At 45.3% G+C, this 14669-nt stretch overlaps 1 protein-coding gene across 1 annotated transcript in view; it reads left to right on the forward strand.

Annotated features, from left to right (window-relative positions):
• The window catches only part of LOC113586836 (potassium voltage-gated channel subfamily B member 2), a 59200-nt gene extending 48024 nt beyond the window's left edge, over window positions 1–11176 (forward strand). Inside the window, exon 3 of the mRNA XM_027025214.2 lies at window positions 7835–11176. Coding sequence (XP_026881015.2) covers window positions 7835–9835 — 2001 coding nt within the window. The 3' untranslated portion in view covers window positions 9836–11176. The remainder of the gene's footprint in view (window positions 1–7834) is intronic.
• The last annotated feature ends 3493 nt before the right edge of the window (window positions 11177–14669 follow it).

Raw genomic sequence — 14669 nt, forward strand, 5'->3', positions numbered from 1 at the left:
GCTAAGGTTGGTAAACACACAGAGTAAAAAATAAAAAAAATAAATAACATTTCTATCAGTGAGTTAATAATAATACTAATCCTGACCCAGTTCTGATCCCAAATTCAGTGTTCATGTTAAATAGGTATTAAGAGTTTATTTATAAATGTCCACTAATGCAGATCATGAATATATAATGCTATAATATATAACAGAAACATACAGCATTGGAAACTGACCTTAAAAAACCCCCACAAGGTTAGATTTTATTTTGGAGGTTACAGGTGGGAAGAGAAGGAGGAATTAGAGGGATGTGTGTGTGTGTGTGTGAAAATGTGTTATACAGCAGCAGTGAATACCACCAGGCTGAGCCCCTACTCCTGTCAGAAGGCTCCGCCCAGCATGGATAAGCTCCGCCCAGCATGGACAGGTTCCACCCTGTATGGACTGGCTCCACCCCCAGCATGGAGCAGCTCGGGTTCAGCCCACATAGAGCAGCTTGCAGACTTTGGCTGTACTGTAGCTCATTCTGGGTTTGTGAGGTGCTGCTAGCTAATAGACCACTGAATATTCTAGAAGCAAATGAGAGTGAGAGAGAGAGAGAGAAAGAGAAAGAGATGACTGATGAGTGGGTGTGCATTTGTTATTCATTAAGGTTCCTTTCATATCCTCCCTGCTGCCCACGCAGCAGGAGGTGATGATGAAGGACTGGAGACACTGTAAGGTACAGGCTGGCAGGAACCCAGGAGCTCTGTTGGTTGCATGGCTACGAAGCTTGATGAAAAACCGCAGTGAGTTTCGACTGCCGTACGTGAGACCACAGGCATGTTGTGCATTTGAAACGAGGTGATGCTCTGGTTGGATGTGCAGTACCGACACACAGCAGGCTTTGACTCCGGCCACATGGGAATGTCATGACATTCCCATCCTGTTTGTCTGTAGCCAGTGGAGATGGTCAAGGGCAGCTCTATAGAGAACGGGCCAACCCAGACAAGGCACGCTGTGCACACACCGCACACACACCGCATACACTCTACACACACCGCACACATTGCATACACTCTACACACACTGCACACACTCTACTCACACCGCACACACTCTACACACACTGCACACACTCTACTCACACCGCACACACTCTACACACACCGCACACACTCTACTCAAACCGCACACACTCTACACACTCTCTAAACACTGCACACACCGCATACACCACACACACTACACACACCGCACACACTCTACACACTATACACATACCGCACACACTCTACACACACCGCACACACTGCACACACCGCAGACACTCTACACACACCACACACACTCTACACACACACCGCACACACCACCCACACTGCACACACCGCACACACTCTACACACACCACACACACCGCACACTCTCTACACACACCGCACACACTCTACACACTATACACATACCGCACATACCGCACACACTCTACACACTCTACATACACCGCAGACACTGCACACACCGCACACTCTCTACACACACCGCACACACTCTACACACACCGCACACTCTCTACAGACACCACACACATCGCACACACTCTGCACCCACCGCACACACTCTGCACCCACCACAAACACTTTGCACACACCACACACACTCTGCACACACCACGCACACTCTGTACATACCGCACACACACTGTGCACATACCATACACACTCTGCACACACTCTGCACACACCACACACACTATGCACACACTGCACACACTGTGCAAATACTCTTATGTTTTTTCTGGGCCATTGCCTTAAACACAATTCTTAAGCAATATACCACTTCCCAGTTTGCCTGGGATTATTGGTCTAAACGATATGCACAAAGTGTTATAATTTTTCATGGGTCAGTTCTGAAACATTTCCTGTAACTTGGTTTGCTTTTAGCTGGAGAACGCAGCTCAGATGTTGAGTGTAGCTAATGCTCAGAGCTCTGGCCCCCTGTGCATTTGTGCTTCAGTCTGACTTTATTCAACATCTTCACCATCCCACCGTCTCTCTGAGCTGCAGAGCTTACAGTCCACCGTACAGCAGCAGGAGGAGTGCGATGGCAGGACGAAGGAGAGCAGGCTGTCAGTCGCTGTGGTTTTGGAACTAAGTGCAGTGATGTCCATTAAGATGAGGGCAGTGACCAGGCAGAGGAAGCCGGAGTCCTGAGAGAGAGACCTCACATCCCGTAAGATCTCGTTTCCTCCTGAATGAGTCATTAGGCTTCTGGCTGTGGCTCCCACACTCCACCAAAATCTCATCAGCCAGCATTAATTAACCATGGAGCGGAACAGCCATTTGTCAAGATTTTAATGTTTGTTTTGTTTTCCAGCTTTTTGTCTGAGTTCTGAGATTAAAAAGGCTTTCTTTAGGCCACCAGCAGAGTAATCAATGTGAAGGTTTCATTTCAATTAATCTAATCAAATTACACGTGTACCATGAATACCAATGAGTGTTTGACTTGTGTGCATTCAGAATGATCACGTGTGTAGTCGACTTATCCATCCCAAAGTTAACTGCTGGTGGTACATTCATACATAACTGTGTTGTACTAAGACAAATGAAACAAGGGTTCAGTAATTATTGATCAGATCTGATATCAAAGGAAAAATAAGATCTCATTGCTCTGATTAATTAACTAATTAACATTATTTTAATTAACATTATGTTATTACCTCAGAACCATAACACTGTACTTTGGCATTTCCATGGAAATAGAAGCCCAGTGTGTGGACATATTACAATATCATATAAAGATTTATGAAATATAAACTATGACCCCCACCCGTCCTTACAAAACCAATTTTTTATCCAAAATCCTTTCAAAGAAACATGGCCACTTTTCGAAGCTTTCTGCTTATGTGAAAAGGTCAGGCAGAGATAGCTATGTGTGAACTCAAAGTGACCTCAGAGATCTCCACACTCAGAGCCGTTAGCAACAGACAGCGGTCAGTACAAAACCTAAAATATTTAGAGATTGGCTTTTTCTGCTGCACTGGGTCTAACCAACAGGCAGGGTTGCTAAGAACGTCAGATGCTGGAGCGTCAGTGGGCAAGACCAGAGGTAATGGGTTTGGAGAAACATCAGGGCGCACTCTCATCTCTGCAGTAGCCTTCTACTTCCTGATTAAACTCAAATAGTTTCCACTTCACATCAGTGGAAAGTGAAATGGCGATCCCAAAAAAATAAAACATATCTGGCAAGGAAACTGTCGAGCACAGAAGCATCACCCGCTACAGCGAGGAGGGGCAGACTGTCTGAAATGATGCGTCATACTGACATAATTCTGAAATGAAGAGAACAGTCAGCATCTAAACTCTCCTCGCTCAACTCTGACTGTGTGCTGTGACTTCAATATAAAAGGCACTTTATGAAAAGATGTCGAGAGACTTATTATCAACTCGTAGTAAGCACCACAGCCTGCCGGGATTACGATTCGTGACACAGCGCGTTTAGACAGGATTCTGTTTCATTTTTGTGGTTTTGTTTCGGAGACCATTTGCATAAACCTTATCTCAGCACACAACTAACTGTAATGGCAATCCTCTGTCCTTCATGACTGCTTCCTTTAGCATCAAACATATAACAGGTTTTAACTACTGGGTCAGCTTCTTCAGCTGAGAAGGTGGAAGGGGGGTTATTTCCCATATAATTATTATTATTATTCACTGACTCAGCAGCAGAAAATATCATCCTGTAGAAGTTTGGAGAAATCTTTTAGTTTGCTTGGCAAGCCTGATGTGTGGCAGGAAACTGCATCATTTTAAGGTGCACTGAGTGTGTAAATGCACACAGTAGCTGATCAATATGGGTTTGGCAGCGCTCACATCTCCACACGTGTGTAATGGGATGCGTACACGCAATCAGCAGGCTCTCACGGTTGATGGACAGTCGGAGGCGTGGCCCTGTCGCCTCTCCTGATGTGTAAGGTTAACGGGCAACCACACAGCTCACCTCGGTCACTGGTGATTACTCATGTCACCTGTCCAGGAGGGTCTTTCTGTATGAACCTGTCCACCATCAGTAGGTCTGCAGGGCAGAGGAAAGGTGAAGACAGTAACTAAACGTCACCTGATGGTGTGTGTGTGTCTGGTCTGCGTGCAGATGTGTAGTGTTACCTGCAGGACACATGATGATATTTTATCTCCAGGCAGGAGTCACCTTATATTCTAACATGTTTCTGCAGTGTGTGCAGCTGTTTCATTAAAGATGCAGCCTTGTTACTAAATGTGATAATGGTTCTTTAAAAACAGTGAACCTCCTTTAGGGAGAAGGCCCAGGTTTGTGCTCTCCATGCCTGTTGCGTCTAAATTGTTCTTAATGGGTAATCGATCATCAGTAGCTCAGAGAGGTGGGATTTGTGAGGACAGACATCTTTCACTGTAACACTGTCCTCTAGGGAGAGCACCCACAGGTCAGACACCTCTCGTTACATGGCAGGCCCCAGGACATCTGTGCTCTTGAGTGCATTATCGTGTTTCTGCTTTCATGCAGACTCCTTGTAGTGTTTTCTGAAAAGGTTAACATCATCTCAGCATAAATCAGGGCCTTTGATCTTTGAGAAGAAATGACATGCAGTGTGTGGCTTCCGTGAAGAGTGCTGTGGTCAGAACCTGCCTCTCTCCCTGTGGTCCCACCTCCCTGGACCCTCTTCTGAGTGCAAACTCAACACCACATTACAGAATGCAGAATAAAAGCATGTGAGTCCTGTAATGACAAAGACACATGATCCTAGTGAAAGACATTCTCTCGCTGACGTGCCGAGTGACGGGGGTAGAGGCAGCGATGGGAAGTTCTGAACTAGCACAGAAAATCCATATTTGGATCTGCTGCAACAAGACAAATATTTTGGATTCCTTATATTTTTAGACAAATATGGGTAATGAGAAGTGGCAAGAACATGCTGGGGTTCTCAGAGACTCTTATTTTGCTAACTGTGCCTTTACTGAGCTGTTGGCACCAGGGGAGAAAGCTGAATAGGAACTCATAGCAGACTGCCATTCTAGAAAACTCACAGCAGACTGCCTTTCTAGAGAACATGTCAGAATGCATTTCTGTAAAACAAATCTGCCAGCATGCAAAAATAAATAAATAAAATTCCAAATGGCATTTCCATAACAGTAAAATTTCATGTTCCACCATTTCTGACAACTGACGCATCTCATGAAGAACTAAAGACCTGTAGCAGGTACAAACTGTACCCTTTATTCCTCCACTCCTCCACCTTCCATTACTCTACTCCTCCACCCTCCATTACTCTACTCCTCCACCCTTCATTACACCACTGCTCCACTCTCCATTACTCCTCCACCCTAAATTACTCCACTCCTCCACCCTACATTACTCCACTCCTCCTCCACCCTACATTACTCTACTCCTCCACCCTTCATTACACCACTGCTCTGCCCTCCATTACTCCTCCACCCTACATTACTCCTCCACCCTACATTACTCCACTCCTCCTCCACCCTACATTACTCCACTCCTCAACCCTACATTACTCTACTCCTCCACCCTTCATTACACCACTGCTCCACCCTCCATTACTCCTCCACCCTACATTACTCCTCCACCCTACATTACTCCACTCCTCCTCCACCCTACATTACTCCACTCCTCCACCCTACATTACTCTACTCCTCCACCCTCCAGTCTTTATGAATGCATCATCATTTGGCCCCTTAGCAATGAATATCAAACACAGTAAACTGTTGTACAGTAAATATAATCACTGTTCACTTTATAGGAAACGTCTGCTAATTCAGAATGCCTTGTACAGCCAGAGCTGCATCAGAACTGTGTTCATGTTCCCCATCACATAGCCAGTGCCTCACCACAGGTCCATGCTTAGCAGACTACTCTAACTCATCCGTGACACTTACATGGCAGTGGGTGTATGCAAATCTACAGAATAAAAGTCCCGTCATTGCTGGCTATTGTATACAGACTGTCTCTAAATGGCCTGGCTACATGAGAGACCCAGTGTGTCCATGGCAGTGGGTTGGCACTCACACATTGGTGGTGAAGACACCATACAGGAGCTCGAGCTCCGGCAGGAGAAACGTTCCCTGCAGTTCATTGTAGGTGAAGGGGTTTCTCTCCTGGGTTCAGCCGCGCCTTCATGAACGTTGTCCACATGTTCTCGATGTCAAACACCAATAATACCGCTGTGTGGTACGTTCATGCCAGCCCAGGAGGCACTACCATATCAACACCATGTCTGAAGAGTCCCTGCAGTGTTGAAAAAGGCCCAGCACATGTACAACCAGCATGTGCTCAGGCCTCTCTAAACGACCTCTGTCAAGTGAAAGGTGATTGAGTCATAAATAACATTCCAGCTCTCGTGTGAGAAGCCGCCCTTCCAGAGTTGCTTCATTAGCCTCTTCATTCTTCCCTTAATTTGTTCTGCCCATGTGGCCTGAAGGCGGTCACATACCACCACTATTACACTGACCTTTATATGGAAGGTGACATGTTCACATCGCATCACACGTACAAACAGAAACAGGATATTCACACCCATGTTCACACCCATGTACAGAGTTGCACGCAATTCCTGATGTGAACATTGACAGGTGCAGGGGCCTGCAATAGCAGATTTGGAAAGACGTGGTATCTGATTGTCTCCTTAATGACAGGACAATTTTGTGCATTTTCACTCATACTGGCTGCCACACTGACATATCAGAAGTGTGTTATGCTGAGGAGCAGAGGGTTTGGTGGTCCACTGTGGGTCAGACATGGGGAGACCACTGAGAGCAGCTTCTGCCCAATAGACTTTGCCAGGTACGCCGCTCCTGGCAAGCCACATTGGAGCTGCCCTGCAGTACAATGTGTGGCTAATTTAGCAGAATCATTCTACACCACAGGACTCGCAGCGTTAGTGTACAGTTAGTATGTTCAGGTCAACAATCAATATTCACAGCAGAGCCTGTTGGAGATCACAAGTGTTACCTTATGCCCAGCCTGTCTCACAGTGATGCTGACATGTCATTTTACAGATCAGGGTTAAACGTTAATCATATGTAAACTCTACTGACGCAAAGCTGCAGAAAATGGTTTCCAAAAGCAAAAGCTGTTTTGTAAGATGAAGCACTAGGACAGACACACCGGTGAAGTGCCCTGTGTTATTGCAGCTTTCTCTCCAGTGGAAAATGGCGTTCATTTCCTGAACAAAGAGCTCTAAAGCTTTTTAACTCGAAGGGTTAAACGTGGTGCCATCCAATCATCCCCAGACCTCAGCACTTAATAGCTTTTTAGAAAGGGCACGATTCCACTCCAGCAAGCACAACACCCCCACTTCGATTAAGGTGCTCCGTAGTACATAGTGAATAACCCTCTTATCATGTGGCTGGGGTGGTGGAGAAATGCCGTCTTCTATCTACAGAGCCAGGAGGAGCCAGCTAGCAGCTCATCAGTGAGGGAATCAAGGCTTTGTGATCAAAGTGCCATGTTATTTGGGTTGATGTGTTATATTTTTACTCGGCACTCTCCTGTCTGGGCTCGTTCAACATGACACAGACTCAGAAGGAGCGGAAGAGTTTTCTGTTTTTCTGGGGGTGGGGTTGTGTTTTGGCTTCCAGATTTCTCAACTGAACCCACACAAATAATGTCTGGCATTCTACTTAACACATGACAGGAAGATTTTTAGGTTTTTTCCTTAGAAAAGCTTTCATTTTTGTTTGTAATATTTATTTTAATATGCATTAAAAATAATACATGTTCACGGTAATATCTTGAGTCATTGTTTTGTATTTCTTGTTTACTAAAGGTAAAATAGTTGCAATAACTGATGTTTTTTTTCTGTGTTTTTCTTTTCTTCCAGATTCTGGCCATCATTTCCATCCTGTTTATTATTCTGTCTACCATTGCACTGTCCCTCAACACTTTGCCTGAACTGCAGGTGACAGATGACTTTGGCCACACTAACGATAATCCCCAGCTCGCACATATCGAGGCTGTGTGCATCGCGTGGTTCACCATGGAATACCTCTTACGCTTCCTCTCCTCACCAAACAAGTGGAAATTCTTCAGAGGGCCACTCAATGTCATCGATTTGATAGCCATATTACCGTACTACGTCACAATATTCCTGACTGAATCCAACAAAAGTGTACTGCAGTTCCAGAACGTTCGGAGAGTGGTGCAGATATTCCGTATCATGAGAATTTTGAGAATCCTGAAGCTGGCCAGACATTCAACTGGTCTCCAGTCACTGGGATTCACCCTCCGACGCAGTTACAATGAACTTGGCTTGCTTATACTCTTCTTGGCGATGGGAATAATGATATTTTCGAGTCTTGTATTCTTTGCAGAGAAAGACGAAGATGACACAAAATTCACAAGCATCCCAGCTTCATTCTGGTGGGCTACCATCACCATGACAACGGTGGGTTATGGAGACATTTATCCACAGACACTGCTTGGGAAAATAGTGGGCGGGCTCTGCTGCATTGCGGGTGTGCTGGTCATAGCTTTACCCATCCCCATCATCGTGAATAACTTCTCAGAGTTCTACAAGGAGCAGAAACGTCAGGAGAAAGCCATCAAGAGAAGAGAGGCGCTGGAACGAGCCAAACGCAACGGCAGCATCGTGTCCATGAACTTGAAAGACGCCTTCGCAAGAAGCATGGAGCTGATGGACGTAGTAGTGGAGAGAAGTGATGATAAACCTTCACTAGACAACCACCTCTCGCTCAGCAGGTGGAGTTTTCCCAAGCGCACAAGCTCTGACACCAGCTTGAGGTCTTTTGACAAAAGATGTCCAGAAAGCATGCAACTGGAACCACGAGAGTGTGTGAAATCCTCCAGTCCACAGCACCTCAATGCTCAGAAACTGGAGGAGATGTATCAACAGATGACCTGGACACAGTCGCTCTCGGATCTCAGCACAGTGTCGACTCAGCTCGCTGGTGAGACAAAAGAGGAGGTGGAGATAGAGATGAAAGATGTCCCATCCATGGCTGAACCTCCACCCAAGGAAGGAAACATCACGGATATACAGATTAAAAGTGTCGACAGCTTTGCCAGTTGTACTGCTGGACATGGAGGGGTTGATATGTCACTCCCACTTCTCACGACAGCATCTCAGTTTCTGCAAAGACAACCTGAAGTGCCTGCAAGTGCTGATATCCAGCAGCTCACACCGTCCGACACAAGCGTACCTGGCATAGCAGAGAATGACCAGTCTGAGTATGCACCTGACAACAAATCCAGAACCTGCGCACCATCTCGGGAGGATGACGGGTGCTTTGTTCAGTTTGTAGATGGTTCCAGGAGTTTCACAGAAGGCACAAATCCAGCTAAGACGAAAGGTCTCGAAATAAATGTCATACAAAGTCCTGATGAAGTTCCTCTCACACCGCCCAGTACTTCCTCACCTCAGGATAACAGCAGCAGTCTCTTGGAAGACGAGTCCCCTCAGAGAGAGTGTTCTCCCCTCTGTTCCGATTCAGAGCCACTGGCAGTCATCCCAGAGGAAGGTTTAGTCCACACCCCAAAGCTGCTGGCTATTGACTACCATCCAGAGGAGACTGTGATGCTCCTAGGAGAACCGCAGGGGGGAGAGGCGGAGCAGCCAGAAGAGGAGGGAGAACAGCAGGGGGAGGAGGTGGAGAGAAATCTCATGCAGATGGCCGGGGCTGCAGACCTGACACCCAAACGTCCTCCACAGAACTCCAGTCGGGATGTAGCCGGTGATCGCGGAGAGAGCAAACCAGACAGCAACCAAAGTGGACACAAGGTGGAGAACCACATGTTTACGCCAGAGATCCATCTACTGCCAGAAGATGGCAGTCTTTCACCAACCTGTGAGACCAGCATGTGACTGAGGCCACTGGAAACTGAGAGACAGAAGGGCATAGAGGTGTGGTGATAGGGGAGATAGTTTGCATGGCATGAAAAGTCTGTTTTAATAGTCTCATTGTCTGTCACAAACAATGAAGGAGACTTGTGGAGGATGTGGGTGGAAAAAAAACCAAGATCATCTAGAGAGTATTTATTCAACAATGAAGAGATTGCCAACATAACTATACATCTGAACTTTGTTCGTTCTACTTCAGAGCAACCATGAGTCATCCTGAGGGACACATCCTGAAATACATGCATTGAAAAGTGTAATTTTACGGTGCTTAGATTGCTGAAAGCCCTATGAGGACTATGATAGAGACATCGCACTTAGCCACAGAGGACATGATAGATGCCAGAAGGTATTACATTCAGCTAAGAGGAAATATCGTGTTTCAAAGACGAAAGATCAGTTGCAAAATAGCAACATACTGAAACATATCATTAGGCTACTCTTCACAAAATGTGTACCATGACAAAGATGTCTCTCTCTCTTTTTGTTAAGGTTTAAGCATAGTCTGGATTTTTAACAATTTTGTTCAGAACTAGTACTTGGCTATTCGATTTAATGTCATTTACCAAACACTTGGACTTAATGACCAGAAGTAAATGACCAGAAGGTAAACAAATGATATCAAGTGAGGTATCTGTAATTCCCAAATTAGAACAATCAGAACATGTTAACAGGTTAGAGGTAGACCACACTGTTAGGGGGAATTCTTAGATTAGAAGTATTAGCTAAAGTTAAAATGGCACTTAAAGGCCCCAGTCATGCCTTAACATGGTTTATGGCTCAAATGTACAGTGGCAGTACACTACAGACCTAGTTGCTTGCGAGTAGAGTGTCAATATTTATCAATAAATAACCCAGCAAATGAATAAATAGTTCTGGTCATTAAATCTTGCATATGATGTTCACATTATTTTATTTTCTTATTCAAATATTAGTCAGACAGTAAGAAATAATATTACTTGTTAAAGGACCAAAAAGGCATACCATTGAATTTTCCTCATGTTCACTGAAATACATGTAGAACAAAATTCAGATTTAAGTTTCCATGGTTTATTTTATAGTTATTCATCGATTATAAGCATTACGTTCAGATTAGATGGCATTGCACTCACCTGTACTCATTTGTCTTGGCTGCAACTCAAATTTGATCCAGTCCTGTCAGTAATCAAGAGTATCAAATATAGTTTGAACTGTGAATTTAGTGTTATTGTGTGAACCAAGCTGATTTTAAACTTAAGCCCAAAGTTCTGTTTGACACCTTTTGTCACATAAAAACAATACTTTATTTTGCCATTATTTTAATACTGCTGGAAGTGTGTGTGTGTGTGTGTGTGTGTGTGTGTGTGTGTGTGTGTGTGTGTGTGTGTGTGTGTGTGTGTGTGTGTGTGTGTGCGCGCGCGCGCATTCCTTGCTTTGGCAGGGCCTTCGGTGTTCGTAAAACTGTGTTGTGTTCAGGACAGTAAAAGGAGATGGATGAGTTTTCGGCGTGTGAGAGAGCTCAGCTGGTCCTCACATCTGCAGCTGGGGACAACGGAAAGTGCAATACAGCATCTACTGCAAACTATGCAGGCCAAGAACTATGGCACCTTATTTACAGTCCAATGGATTTGTAAGTGTACAGGCAGAAACTACACTTGTATTTTTCAGATTATATATCTTTAATATTTGAAAACAGTGTTACTACTGCTAATAAAAGGATTATTTTACAACAGTACTGTGTGACTGTTACAGTCACTCCTGTTAGTTAAAAAAAATCTTCAAATCAGATTCTGTTTCGGGACACGCTGTCAGATTAGACCAGGTTGGGCCTTTTTTAATGGTGTAAAATAGGCTAAGATAGAAACCTCTTCTAAACGGCCAGACACAAAGTCTTTCATGTTTTTGTGAATTAATACTGACAACAGTTCTATTTTTTCTAAACCAAAATCAAACACGACCACATTTTCGTGCCGTACACGGTGGTTGCGATGATGTGCGCCTGTTCATGGGGCCTCTGATCATGTTGCTTTGTTCATATAGCACTGTACAGAAAAAAATCTACTTTTTATAGAAAATATCAGGTCTTTAAGTAATAGATATAAGTAATATTGTTCAGTTCTCAGGTTTTCTACACAGGTAATGTACTGCTAGAGTCGTAGTATTGGGTTTTTTTCATATAAAGATGTCATTTAGTTCCTGTTTTAAAGCCAACATCACATGCCTGTTTCTGTCTTGGCAAGCAGGGAAAGACACAACCTCTGAATATCCAACACCACACCACTCCTAACTACACACGCCACACCAAAGCAGTTCAACTTCCTGGGTCATTTCTGAGCCCTGTGTAAAACCTGAAATTGTAGTCATCACCGAATACGATACTTCTGTCTAGAAACAGAGCTGGTTTGCTCAGTGAGGACCTGGGTCATATTAACAGGATAGTGTCAGCAAGGCTAAAGGAAGAAAGGTGATGGTGCATATTGAGCATGCTCAGGACAAAGGCATGTCACTACACGCCCACTTAAATGACTAAAGTTAGGGGAAGTATTGCATTCGTCAGACTCTCTGCGTCTCCGCCCAGTGCGTTCTCGGGCTGCACCCTGCCCTGCACTCAGCCTGGTTCGCGTGCAGTTGGAAACTCCCCAGCGTTTGAGAGCTGGCCAGCGGGATAGTCATATCACTGATGGCTTGTTTACAAAGTCTTTTTTTCAAAATAAGGTGGTATGTCTTTTTAAAAACGTCTAAATTAGGTTATTAGAACATTATTTCTGCTGTGTGAACAGAGAGAAAAATCTTCCATAACTTCCATAAGGGGGTAACAAAGGTACCTCTCAGGACGGCGTGTCTGTGAGATATTGACTCCACTAAAGCAGGTTTCCCGGATCACATAATCACTGGTGAAATCTTAATCATGAGAGCAAGCGTGTGCTTTTATTTAACTGAACGAGGAGTTACCCATTCTCTGTGTAACCCAGAACTCATCTTCCAGCTCTTCCAGACAGGCCTGCTGTGTCTTGCCCTCTGCGTGTCTTTATTTTTATTTCATCACTGTGTATCTTCTTTAGACACCTACGTGCTTCTGACGGCTTCTGCACATAGCATCTTCGTATGCATGTTGAAACCTGTACAATTTCGTGATCACAGAATACTTTGTTATGGTACATGTATGTCAACATTTCTGTAACTTAAGACAGCAAAATGTTCCTCATTACATCTATTAGCATATGCAGGAAAATAAATAAATATGTATATAACTCACTGGCTTGTCCTGTGCCCTTCTAATCTTTTAATTTGACTGATAAACAGGAATCCTGTCAGTATCTGTAAATAATGTTACATGAGTATAAAACCACAGCTGATTCAGAGGCAATCTGGAAGAGGTCCATCAGAGGTTGGCGTTGATTACGTCCTGTTAGCCTTGGCTAATTGAACTGGGATTCACACTAGCCAGAAGCTCTGACTCCTAGTGAACCGGCATACACACACACAGACAGGGCACAGACACACACACACACATACACACACACACACACACACACACACACACACACACAGACAGGGCACACACACACACACACACACACAGGGCACAGACACACACACACACACACAGGGTACAGACACACACACACACACACACACACACACACAAACACATGGCAGAGACACACACACACCCACACACACACAGGGCACAGACACACACACACACACACACAGACACACACACAGACACACACACACACACACAGGGCACAGACACAAACACACACAGGGCACAGACACACACACTCACACACACACACACACACACATACACACACAGGGCACAGAGACATACACACAGACACACACACACAGGACACACACACACACACACACACACACACACAGACACACACACACACACACACACACACAGGGCACAGGGCACATACACACACACACACACACAGGGCACAGGGCACACACACACACAGGGCACAGACACACACACACAGACACACACACAGGGCACACACACACACACAGACACACACAGGGCACAAACACACACACACACAGGGCATAGATACACCCACACAGGGCACAGACACACACACACACACACACACACACACACACACACACAGGGCACAGACACACACACACACACAGGGCACAGACACACACACACACACACACAGGGCACAGAGACACACACACACACACATAGGGCACAGGGCACGCACACGCACACACACACACACACACACACACACACACACAGGGTACAGGGCACGCACACACACACACATACACACAGACACACACACACACACACACACATGGCACAGATACACACACACACACACACACACAGGGCTCAGACACACACACACACACAGGGCACAGAGACACACACACAGACACACACACACAGGGCATAGACACACACACACACACATACACACAGGGCACAGGGCGGGCACACACAGGGCACAGGGCACACACACACAGGGCACAGACACACACACACACACACACATACACACAGGGCACAGACACACACACACACACACATACACACACACGCAGGGCACAGACACACACACAGGGCACAGACACACACACACACACATACACACAGGGCACAGACACACACACACACACACAGGGCACAGACACACACACACACACACAGAGCACAGACACACACACTCTCTGAGGCTTCTCCCACTGCCAGTAGATCATTAATTCACAATCTGATTTTCCTGGTCAGTAACTCTCTACCAGTACACATAGGTCATGACCTTAGTTCAACTCTCTCTCATCTCCAGGTTTC

Source organism: Electrophorus electricus, chromosome 5 (genome assembly GCF_013358815.1).
Source record: "Electrophorus electricus isolate fEleEle1 chromosome 5, fEleEle1.pri, whole genome shotgun sequence".
Taxonomy (NCBI): Eukaryota; Metazoa; Chordata; class Actinopteri; order Gymnotiformes; family Gymnotidae; genus Electrophorus; species Electrophorus electricus.